Source organism: Hevea brasiliensis, chromosome 1, assembly GCF_030052815.1.
Source record: "Hevea brasiliensis isolate MT/VB/25A 57/8 chromosome 1, ASM3005281v1, whole genome shotgun sequence".
NCBI classification, from domain to species: domain Eukaryota; kingdom Viridiplantae; phylum Streptophyta; class Magnoliopsida; order Malpighiales; family Euphorbiaceae; genus Hevea; species Hevea brasiliensis.
Window position 1 is genome coordinate 114,135,493 of NC_079493.1, and position 12,686 is coordinate 114,148,178.

The 12,686-nt window shown below is 29.1% G+C and overlaps 1 protein-coding gene and 1 long non-coding RNA gene across 2 annotated transcripts; both read right to left on the minus strand.

Annotated features, from left to right (window-relative positions):
- Window positions 1–819: 819 nt before the first annotated feature.
- On the minus strand, window positions 820–1,644 carry LOC131180172 (uncharacterized). The gene is made up of 2 exons (XR_009149011.1): window positions 1,208–1,644; window positions 820–1,068 (listed from the first exon to the last, which is right to left on the minus strand). It is a non-coding gene; the product is annotated as an uncharacterized LOC131180172 (long non-coding RNA).
- On the minus strand, window positions 1,643–3,918 carry LOC131183394 (probable disease resistance protein At5g63020). The gene is made up of 2 exons (XM_058154167.1): window positions 1,736–3,918; window positions 1,643–1,688 (listed from the first exon to the last, which is right to left on the minus strand). The coding sequence occupies exons 1-2, from the start codon at window positions 3,916–3,918 to the stop codon at window positions 1,643–1,645; spliced, it is 2,229 nt and encodes a 742-aa protein (XP_058010150.1).
- Between the last annotated feature and the right edge of the window lie 8,768 nt (window positions 3,919–12,686).

Consider the following 12,686-nt stretch of genomic DNA (forward strand, 5'->3'; position numbering starts at 1 on the left):
TTAAAGTTTAATGAATTTTTAAATATAATATTATATCAGGTGTTTGATGCGGAGAAATATAGAAATAGGAATTTCTTTTTAATTGGTGAATTTTTATGGATTTTTTTTTATTTGTGAAGAACTAGTTTATATTAAAAATGTATTTTTAGAGGAAATTAGTTTATTTTGAGTCAAAAATATTTTTATTTATATATTATAATTGAACTATTATTGATTGAAATAGAAAGATGGAATTGAAATGATTCCATGCTAAATTATTATTATTATTATTATTATTATTATTATTGTTATTATTATTATTCAAGATATTAAAAATAAATGCTAGCTTGATCAATAGTAAGCAGTAATGTTAGTGGTTGTATGATTATATAAAATAAATTATTGATAAATTTATTATTAGATATATAAAATTCATATTTACATATTAATTACAAATGAAAATTCTTTCATATATTACGTGATACAAACACAAAAAGTTTGCAATCAATTAAATTCAGAAAATTCATAGTTTTAAAATATAAATATGAGATCCAATCTTATATTTAAATAATAGCTAGACTTATCAGATTAGTGATTATTAATTTTAGAGTTTTAGATTGAGCTAAGGCTATCCCAAGTTTAAACAGTGCATCTAAAAAATATAATATAATATAATATAATCATGTCGATTTGTATGTAAATTTTCAAGATTTCAAGTGAAGAATAAGCTTTTGATTATAGAAAAATAAAGAGCACAAATATACATGGTGTATATCTATCTAAGGACCCATCCCTAAAATGATATGCAAAATTCAGACCAAACATAAAATGAGCTCATACTAAGCAAACTCAACTTTAATTTCAGGTAGAAGGCATTGACTGGGCACAAACTCGAAGAAAACATCTCAAAATAAAATCAAAGCAAAAAAGCTACGCATGCAGTAACAGAAAATGCGCAAGAATTGCAGTCCTCATACTTGAGTACCAAAATCACTCCATTTGGCTGTAACACATCCACCAACACAGCATCCAAAGCCAAATGCAGCATTTGCTCTCACAGCACCATTCCATAGTTTGCCAGCTCATCCCCTGCCAAAAAAAAAAAAATTGCATTAGAAATCACATTCAACAATAATTTTGAAAGCCTTTAAGCGTTTGATGCAAGATATAATATGATCAAAATATGTCAATACGAAATAATACAAAGTTGAAAATGAAAACCAATTACCAATGGTAGCGAGCATGCACAAAGCACGGTAGAAAGGTAGTTTTAGTAGAATCATCCTCCCATTCAACATCTTTCCACCATTGTTCCTCTGCTCTAATCTCAACTTTGCCTCCATTTGCGCTGCTCGAGTTTAATGGCAGCTTCTTAAGCTGTGGGCATTCATTTACTTCGATTTTTTCTAGAGAGGGAAAGGACAAGGCATTGGGATATATGCTTTTCAGTTGTGGTAAAAAAAGCAACCTGAGCACTTGGAGTTTAAAAAATGGGTTAAAATTTTCATCCCCAACTTGAACATCATCTAACTTTTCAACACTTATTATCTCTTCTATATGCTCGTTCACTTGCACATTCAAACACGTCAAATTTGGAGCTAGAATAACCCATGTCAGATCCCTCAATCTGAGGCTTCCCCCTAAAGTCAATGTATGAAGGCTATTAAAGTATATCTTCCTTGAGATCATTGAGTTGCCTAGGCCTCCACCTGCATCATGTGCTTCTATCTCTTCCATTACAACATTGACTCCCAACTCTTCTGAATTACTTCCACCAATTATAACAATATCTTCTAGATTCTTCATATTTGCCAACCACCAAATGTTGAGAGATTGTGGACTTGGAAACAAATTAAGCCATAGAGCTCGAGTACAGTTGACTAATGTGTGGGCGTTGACATAACTCTGGAGATCTGAGACACTTCTTATTGTACTGCTCAATTCATTCAAGTGTTCCAAACATTGTAGCTCCTCTATTAGCATGTTCTCTTCCCTCAATATATTATCTTCCAATTTTTCGACCCAAATAAAACCAACGTTGTACATTTTCAAAACTTGCAATGGTGATAGACTGGATATGACTCCCCTTGGAATCATATTTAGCTCGAAATTACCCACCAAGTTCAGATATTTCAGATTTACCAACATTTTCAACTCAATTGGCAATTGACTTATCAACGTCCATGACAGATTAAGATATTGCAATGAGTTCAATTTTGATATTCCTACCGGCAATTTTTTGATATTAGTACTTGATAGGTCTAAAACGGTTAGTGTACCCATAAACTGAAAGAAACCATCACTGATCTCACTCAAATTACGATTATCGCTGAGAAATAAAGTAAAAAGATCAGGACATCTAGGAACTTCATGGATTCTCTCGAAGGAGTTTGCCATCAAGGACATCCGCTTTGATACTTCCCATTTTCCAACCTCTGGTACTCGAGTTAATTGGGCACCCGCTTCCACAAAAAACTTATATTTTTCTTTTTCATATTTACATGCTATCAACAGAGCCATATCACAAATCACATCATGCATTTTCACATGTCGGCCTTTCTCTTCCAATAAACATGCCCCAACAAGAGTCCCAATTATAGAATATGCCTCATTGCGAGCACAAAAATTCTCATAAATCCAATAATGTACCAAGTCATCTTTCTCAATTTCAAAGTCTTCCGGAAATAAGGAACAATATAAGAAACAAAATTTAACTTTATCACTAAGCAAACCGTCATAACTAAACTTCAATCTTACAAATACCTCAACCTCCATGTCTTGAATTACCTCATCCTCCATGCCTGGTAAGCTTGAGGCAGGGCTTCTAAGTACCTCAAGAGCATGCTCCCATTCTTCCTTTGTAATTTTACTGGCCATTGCTCTGCCAATGGTAATGAGTGCGATTGGCAACCCACTACACTCTTTAGCAACATCTTGAGCCAGAGGAACAATATCAAAATCAATATCCCCAACCTTCTTCTGAAACAACGCCCAAGCTTCTTCCCAAGCCAAAGGTTCTACTTTTATCATCTTTTCAGCTTCCATTTGCCCGCCTACTCTGCAAGAGCGTGTTGTGAATACTATCTTGCATCTGTTTTGTCTAGTAGGTAGAGGAACCCCAATCTCTTCAAGGTCAACTCGCCGCCATATGTCATCTAATAATAATACAAATTTCTTTCTACTCAGTACATGAAATATGTCTTCCGCTTTCTCATGGAGGCTTTTCTTTTTCCATTTCTTATCCAAAAAGCCAATTCTTTTCCAAATCTGCTCTTGAATCTTCTCAGGTTTCAAATCTTTAGAAACCACAGCCCAAATCACAACATCAAAATTATTAGATATAGTGGCAAATCTGTTGTTGATTTTAGTAAGAAGAGTAGTTTTACCGACTCCCCCCATACCGTATATGCCAACAATTCTCACCTCATCTCCCGTGATGTAGCTCCATGCCTCGTCTAAGGTAGTTTCAGTGCCCAATGTTGGATTAACATTTCCTACTACCACTGGTTCTGGAAGTGTCCTCTCAACCACTTCCTTAAAATCTCCTTCGCTCATCAAACCAACCACATGTTTGAGGCTTCTGGAAACGCTTTTCCCAAACATGTAGGTGGCCTTACAGTTCTTGGAGCAACAGCCTGCGAGACACAATTTCTGTCTTTCTAGCGTAGCTCTGTTGAGGAGAGAATCAACTTCAGTAATGGTAGCGTCTACCCTTGAAAGCCATCCTCCAATTCGATCCAGCTGCACTGTTTGTGGAGTTTCCTCACTTTTAACCCTCCGCATCACATCATTGCTCAGCTCTCTTAATTTATCTCTTGCAGTCTCAAGTTCTTGAAGATTGTCTTCAAGCTGACATACATAAAGAGCTTGTCCAGCAACGCAATCCCAGCAACGACCGATCAAGGCATCACCGCATTGAATTGAAACGACGTTACCCATAGCTTATGAAGAATTGGACAGAAGCGTAAAAAAATGAACGGAAGCTAAGTTATTACAAGAAATCTAAGGGATGAAAAATGAACTCTTTGTTTGAAAAAATGATAAGAAAGAAAGGGAGAGGAGAGAAATTGAGAGTGGAGAGAATGATGGAAATGAAATTACTTTTCTCTCTCTCGATTGAAATGTGAAGAAAGAAAATAAAGTGAAGTGAAAAATGAGAGGCAAAAAGATGAAGAATAATGGTATTGATCCCTTTAAGTCTTTGCAGTTTGCATAATAATGGATTCTATGGCTTTTTGATAACGATGCATGAATCGTTTTATTCCTTGCTTCATTGTGGAGTCTATGGCTTTTGAGGAAAGACAGTGGCCTTAATAATGCTAGTTTAAAAATGAAATAAATTTTTTTTTTATTATAAATGGTATTACTTTAAACTTTCATTTTTAATTACTTTCTGACGTAATAATAAAAAGAGGATCAATAATTTTTTTCTTTTCAGAGTCAATACACTAACGGCAAATTAATTATCTTTTTAACTGAAGAACTAATTTATTTAACAGAATTGAAATTTAAGGACTCAATTATTAGCTAAATTTTAAACAAGGAATAATATATGAATTTTACCAAATCTTATAAACTTAGTTATAAATTATTCTAATTTTAATAGTGAAATATTTAGAGGTAAAAGAAGATTCCTTTCATACAAGGGCAATTTTGCCATTATAAAATAGTTTTTTAAGACGATAAATTGGAAAGAAAGGATCAATTTGTTTAATAAAATTGAAATTCACGAATTCAATCTTTACTCAAACTTTAAATAACAATTAATATGAGGGTTTTATTAAATTTTAAGGACTTAGATATAAATTAATAATTTATTCCAAGAAAGAAAGAGAGAGGAGAGAAATGGCGGGTGGAGAGAATCATAGGAAATGAAATTACTTTTTTCTCTCTCTTGTTTGGAAAGCAAAGGGAATAAAGTAAAGAAAAAAAGGAAATAATAATTTTTTATTTATTTAAATTATTACGTTGGCTTTAACGTTTTTTAAAAAATTAATTATAAAACCAAAAATTATAAAGGTAGATCAATTTCTTTTCTAAACTATATATGATTCGTTAGAATCAAACCAAACTGATAAAATCAGTCTTGATAGTATTTAAATCAAAACAAACAAATTAAATTTTAAAATAAAACAAATTTCATTTTTACATTAAGTGAATTGAGTTCAATTTAAATTATTTTTATTTTTTTAATATTTTTAAATTTTTATAATTCAACTCTTATTAAACCTTATATATATATATATATATATATATATATATATACACACACACTACCTATTAAAATTCTAAATAAAATGATAAAAAACATCATACCAGTGGCCAGAGCAGCTAGTCACGAGTTTCTGTGGGAAATCAAGTGTGGATGTTGCCTCAAAGTCTAAGCCCTGCGTGAGGGTAACTCGATGAATCATTCATCATCTTGAGGCCTTGAGGCCTCCAGAAACAAGCAAGCCTCCAATATTGGCCATGATATGCGATGGACAACGGTGAAGCATCAGCATATTCATCACCTTAAACTCCACACTGCTAGACATTATATATTACAGGATATGGAAGAAGTTTGATGGAATATCTAATAGAATGATCATGTCAAAAGCAAAAAAACAAGAAATGTGGCAACTCCTGACAATTCAAGTTCTTGAATATAAAAGACAACAGATGCAATACAATTCACAAATGTTTAACCTCATACAACGCATTGGAGGACTTGCAAAGGGCATTCACCTTGACGTTGAAAAAAATATATAAATATTTCTGTCTCATCCCGCAAAATATTTTCAGAGTATAACGGAGCCTGTTGGGTTTCTGACCATTAAACACTTTGGAAAAGATTTCCTTTTACATGACTGGAAATTTGTTTAACATCTATTTGACAGATTGCTTCTCAAAGTATAAGTTCAATGAACTGAGCATATAGTTGATAATACATTACTCTTAATGAAGCTGTCAGTACGCGCGCGTATGATAAGCACTAATCAATTGCAAATTGAGTGGCCTTTTTGTCATAATCTCTACCTTATTAAACAATTTGCATTAGTTTATTGCAAATTGAGTGGCCTTTTTGTCATAATCTTTACCTTATTAAACAATTTGCATTAGTTTATTGCAAATTGAGTGGCTTTACGATTATTATAATTACTGTTGAAAATCTATTAAAGAAATTGACATGAAATAATTTTATATTTTAAGTGGAGAAAATATTATAATTACCGTTGAAAATCTATTAGAGAAATTGACGTGAAATCAGTCTATTTTCGTACAGACTTAATAAAAAAAAAAAATCTGAGCATGAATACTCGGGCTGGTTAATGGCTTAGCAAAATATTTGCCATCATATATTTATTTTATATTTCTAATATGTACTTTTATTTTATTTCTTTATTTTTTTAAATTATTTTTGTTAAATAATATTTTCTTTTATTTTTAAAATATTATAAAATCATTAGTAAAAAACTGTTAGATAAAAATTTTAATATATATATATATATATATATATATATATATATATATATTATAATTATTTATGTACTAAAATTATTAAAACCATGTGCTTTAAATGACCAATTTTCTAATTATGATTATGATAGTATTTGATATAAATAAATTTCACTAAATTTTATGAAATTTATTAGTAAATATAAAATTTTAATATTTAGTTTAAATGAAAATTTATTTAAAATGATTAATAATTAATTTCATAAAATTTATTATAACTAAATCAAATTTCATCAAAATTTATAAAATTTACAAATAAATTTCAAATTTCAAATCATATATATTTCAATTAACAAAACTATACTCTTATTATTTATTATTTTATTTATTTTAAATACAAAATTTATTTCATTCGAAATAAATTTCACATTTAATATATAATATACTAAATAAAAAAATCCATTTACAAATAAAATGAATTCTATCATATATAATGGAACCAAACAAGTCTTTTTAACACTTAAATAATAAATAAATTTAAAACTATTTTTTAATCGTGACAGTTATTGAATAAGTTGAGTTATTACATATAGAAGACTGTTGATGAGTAAATTACTTAAATTACTTTATATATAATAATTTAATAAATTACTTAAATTAATTTATATTAAAATAATTGATTTTATAAAATAAAATGCAAAATATTTTTATTTTAATATAATCTCAAATCACTAAATTTAATCCGTTTACCATTTCAAACACAACATAGCGTTTCAACTGTCCTGAATATTATGAGTGTCATGTAATCAATTTTAAAATATGACGTTTAATCCGTTTACTACGTCAAATATAATGTTTATCATTTCAAATATGGCTTATCATTTAACGGGGTTTTCGAGGGCCATCTATATGTGATTGAATTAGCTCTTAATTACTAAATATTAAAAATGGATTCGAAACCTTGGCTAAACTTTGAAAGCCAAAATGTGTCTTTAATTGTAAGCTTGGGCTACATGGATTTCACATCATAGTTATTAAACTCGGACTAAATTGAACGGTTAAACTAGTGAATTGGTAAACTGACTTTCAAATCAATTTGAATTTATAATTAAACTAAATAAAGAAGCGACCTGACATGATTCGGCGGACTCAACTATTGAATCAATAAGCTGATATAACCCGATTGATATGAGTGGTTCAATTATTTAATAAAACCTCTCTCTTTTTTTTTTTTTAATTTTAGTATAAAAAATTAAATTTAAAATCTCATAAAAAAGTCTTTAAAATCAAAATTAATTGAATTAATTTGGTAGTTATGTGTTTTTATTTTAATATATTTATTTTTTATTATATACTTCATATTTCATAAATATTAAAAAAAACTATACATTTATAGAAATTTTGATGCATTATATTACTTGAATACTTTTATGTAAAATTTAAAAACACTATTAAAATTTATTAAATATAACTTAATAAATGTTAAAATTTTATTTTGAATAATTAAAATTTAATTAATTATATTTATTTATATTAATAAGTGTTATATTTAATTAATTTTAATTAATTTATATATTTAATTAATTTTTAATGATCTACCGGTTAAATCACTGACCCATTCACTCGATACCTTCGTCGGGTCAATCTCCAGGCCAGGTTTAATAACACTGTTTCATATATTTGTGTTTTGAATTCATAATATACTAAGTCAAGTAATAATGGTTTGCATAATTATTTTATTTTATTTTTATTTTTTTGGGTTTGCATAATTTGAATTTTATTTTTTTATCAACCTACTCATAATGGTTTGCATTATATATAAATATAATCGAAGTCCAAAGATCAATAAGGTTCACCGGTTGTTGTGAAGGTAAACAATGAAACTAAATGAAAATTAAATTATTTGTGCAGAAAATTATAATGTTCTTTACAAGTTATATTATTTTGGCTTAAATGTGTTTTTTAATTCAGGTAAGGAAAACAAATAATTTTGCTTATAGAGAGAGAAACTAGGTTTCAAAGCTCAAATTTTATTTTTTAATATTTTTTCTCAGATTTTCTAGATTATTTTGAACATCTTTAATTCTTGAGTTACTCTCAAGTAACTTATATATTAATTTTTACGAATTTTTAAGGTTGATTAGCATAATTTTAATTTTTTAGTTTTATTTAAAATTTTATTGAAATTTAATAAATTTTAAAATATAATCTTGGGTGTTTGATGTGGAGAAATATAGAAATAGGAATTTCTTTTTAATTGGTGATTTTTTTTTTTTTAATCTTTCTTATTATTATTTGTGAAGAACTAGTTTACATGCAGCAAAAGGAAATGCGCAAGAATTGCAGTCTTGATAATTGAGAATTCACAAGTAGCAAAGTCACTCCGTTTAGCTGTAAGACATCCACCAACGCAGCATCCAAAGCTAAATGTAGTATTAAGAATGGATAATTAATATGTCAAATTAATTAATAATTGATTAAATTTAAAAAATATCAAAGAACAATGCAATTTGGCATGTGATTGCATGATAGAAATAGTTAGTGACAGGAAAGTTGTCCCATATTAAAAAAGTTATGTTTGTACATTAAAAGAAATCAAAACGAACTATTTATTATCAACAGTTATTTCTATTCTAAAAGATATAAGTGAACAGATATAATTATTTTAAGAGATATAAAGTAAACAGATCTAATTATTCTAATAGATGCAAAGTGAACTGTTATATTTGTTCGAAGAGGTGCAAAAGTTTTATAAATAATAGTTTCAACAAAAATCTATTAACTCTTTCTCTTCTATCTTTTCTCTTCATTTCTACTTACAATCAACATTGTTATTCTTTAATTCATTATTGGGAGAATTCTAGAATCGTTGTTTAAAATTTTGTTTTGACTTTATTATCCTAGAGGAATTTGCTCAAAATACCTGATAGCAACATGGTGGGGGGCATAATTCTCTTAAGGAGAGCGACTACACAATCGAAGCCTATTGTTATTATTGTTATTATTTTTCTAACAATCTTAAGGGAATTATTCAACAATGGAGGCTTCTGGTACTGGTGTTTTTTATTTTGTTTTCAACAAGATTGTCAATCCTGATGTCTTCAAACTAAAGCATTTTGATAGAATAAATTTCACTCGCTGGAAGGACAAATTATTATTTTTGCTTACAAAATTAGGTATTGCATATTTGCTGAGTGATAATTTTCTCAAAATTCCTAAACCATCTAATAATAAGGCTGCAACAATCACAGCATCTCATAGGATATGTGAAGAAGATGAAGTTTGCTGCATAGGATTTATTATGAATTCTCTTTTTGACAGACTATATGATTTATTTCGGCCTATCAAAACTTCACAAGAAATTGGATAGGCCTTAGAGTGTAAGTATACTTCTAAAAAACAAGGTATAGACAGATTTCTATGAATTTTTTTTTTCAAATGTCAGAAAATAAACCTGTTATGAATCAAGTAGATGAATTGCCTGTTTTAATATTTAGACTCAAAGATATGACAATAAAAGTGTCTGAACAACTTCAAGTGACTGCTGTGAATGCAAAATTACTGACTTGGAATGATTATAGAAAGATATGGGAGAAGTGAATATTATCTTAGGTATCAAAATTAAAAACAAAGTGGAGATTTTGCTTTGAGTCAATTTCATTATATTGATAAGATTCTTTCCGAGTATAATTATTTGAGTATTAAAGAAACTAATACTCCTTTTAATGTTTTTAACAAATTAGTTGAAAATTCAAGAAGATCTGTAAGTCAATCAGGCTATGCTAGTGCAATTGTTAGTTTGATGTATGCTATTCATTGTGCTAGGCCAGATATTGCCTTTGCTATTTGTAAACATTCAAGATATACTCATAATCCTATCACTGATCATTAGAGAGCTGTTGGAAAAGTTATCAGTTATCGTAAAAGGACAAAGTCTTTTGTCTTGTTTTACAATAAATTTCCTTCAATGCTTGAGGGTTATAGTGATGCTAGTTGGATACCAGTGTTAATGATAATAAGTCTACATCCAATTGGATATTTACTTTAGTGGATGAGCTGTCTCATGGGCTTATAAGAGACAGACATTTATTACTGATTCCATAATGGAATCTGAGTTTAATGCTTTAACAGTCGTAAGTAAATAAGCAGAATGACTAAATAATTTATCACTAGGTATAAAGTTGTGACCACAATTGATGTCGTCAATCTCTTTGCACTATGATAGTGAAGCTACTATATTTAGAGCATTTAGCAAGATTTATAATCACAAGTCTAGACATATTGCTTTAAGACATGATTATATTAGACAACTAATTTCTAATGTTATCATCACTATTGTCTATATTAGATCAAAGAACAATCTTGATAACCATTAAGCAAAGAGCTCCCAAGAGATATGATTAGCAGCACTACATGTGCGATAGGTCTAAAATTTTTCTGACTTGTCACTAGTAATTTCTTATTGCTTAGCAATTTTAAAGATTTAACAGATAATAACAAGTTATAATTTGTGACAGTTTGCAAGCGCTATAAATTAAGCAGTGCTTAAGAAAAAAGGGGGTGAGTGTTTATTACTCTTAATGAAGATACTGGGATTGGTCTAACACTGCACTTGTTGAAAGTTGAAAAAAACTAGAATATCAGCTGCTATAATATCGGCATGTATGCAAGCAGCTATGTGATTCTCACCTTTGTTCCTTTTTAAAGCATAATACCACTATACATACTATTAGCGGTATGAGCGACAAATTGAATAAGTAAGGTTAAAAAAATATACTTTATTTAATTTAAAAAATATATTATATATAATAATAAATTATCTACTAAGAAAAAGAAAATGTAAAAAATAATTTCATGAAATAATAAATTCTCGCTACAATCTCAAATTACAATTATCTTTGAAGATTTTTTATTTTCTAAAAGCATTGCTTGATCACTTCATAATTAACGCTATAAAAAATATCTTTCAATATATGTAATCAAATAATCATTTAATAACTCAACTTTTACTTGATTACGCAATTGAGTCTTTACATTCTTTATTGCAGAAAATGCTTTTTAACACTTATAGTTGTAATGAATAATATCATCACCAATTTCACAAGTTAATAAACTAATAGATACATGATGTGGCCCAACCGCAAGTGCACGGGTCGTACAAGTAATATAGAAAAGATATCGTTCCCACGAGGAGTTGTGTTAATGATTGAATTTTTGATATAAAAAGTTGACTAAATTGAACTATTTTTGAAATTAAAGCAATGAATTGATGGGTATTGGAGTATGAAATCTATATGTGCAAAATCAATAATCTATTCAACTATGTAATGATTTAACTAAATTTGCATCAAATTAAAATAAGAAAATTCAAATATGGCAATATTCAAAATGGCAAGTAATTAAATTCGATTAGAAATTAACAATGATAAAAAGGCGATTCCGGAGTTCGGGATTTCATATTCAAGCTTTTGGGATTTTAAATTGGTTATCCAATCTTGTGGAACTTACGGGTTTTAAAGAGATTAATTCTTAAATCCTTTGAATACCCTTTCGAGTGAGACAAAGAGTGCCTTAATTAATCTAATCCTACTTTCGTGGAGTTAGAGTTAATTAAGACCCATTAGGTTCTTTAATTAATATGTGAATCCTCTTAATCCTTAACCTATTTCTAGGTCTAAGTTAATTAAGTCCAATTTCTTGATTATCTATCACAAGGCCTTCTCCTTTCGGTGCCTCAACCATGGATTAAGAACATCACTTAATGGGATCCTACACTAAGCATGTCATTAAGCACACAAGAAATGAATAAAACTCATTAAGACCACAAAATATGGATTACCCAATCAAAATCCACAAAATATCTCAAATATTACGTCCCTTACTCCAGAATCTAATTAAAACTACTCACTATCCATAATGTTTACAAGATATTCTGAGTTTATAAGAAAATAAAGCTTTAATCTAAGCTAAGAAACAAGAAATTAAACACTAGAAAGGTAGGAAAAATATAAGAAAAGAAAGAAATCTCCAAATCTGGTTGGAAATGGAGTGGGAGATGATTATGACTCTTCAGCTGCTGCCTCCCCTATTCCTTTTCTTCCTGTACTTGCTTTCTTCTTTTTTCTAAAATGGGAAATGGGGCTATTTATAGCATTTTTCTGACATGGAGCCCTAAAATGGTGTGTTTTAGGAGGAATTTTCTGAGGGAATCTTCTGTCAGCTCATTAATGAAACCTTTGTGGGACTGCATAAGTGGACTGCATAAGTTA

What these genes read in the sequence shown, in the direction of transcription:
- LOC131183394 (XM_058154167.1), bottom strand. Translation starts at nt 3,918, where the DNA reads ATGGGTAACGTCGTTTCAATTCAATGCGGTGATGCCTTGATCGGTCGT. An exon ending in GGTGGAAGTAATTCAGAAGA is followed by an intron (nt 1,689 to 1,735) that starts GTTGGGAGTCAA and finishes CACATGATGCAG; the next exon opens with GTGGAGGCCTAGGCAACTCA.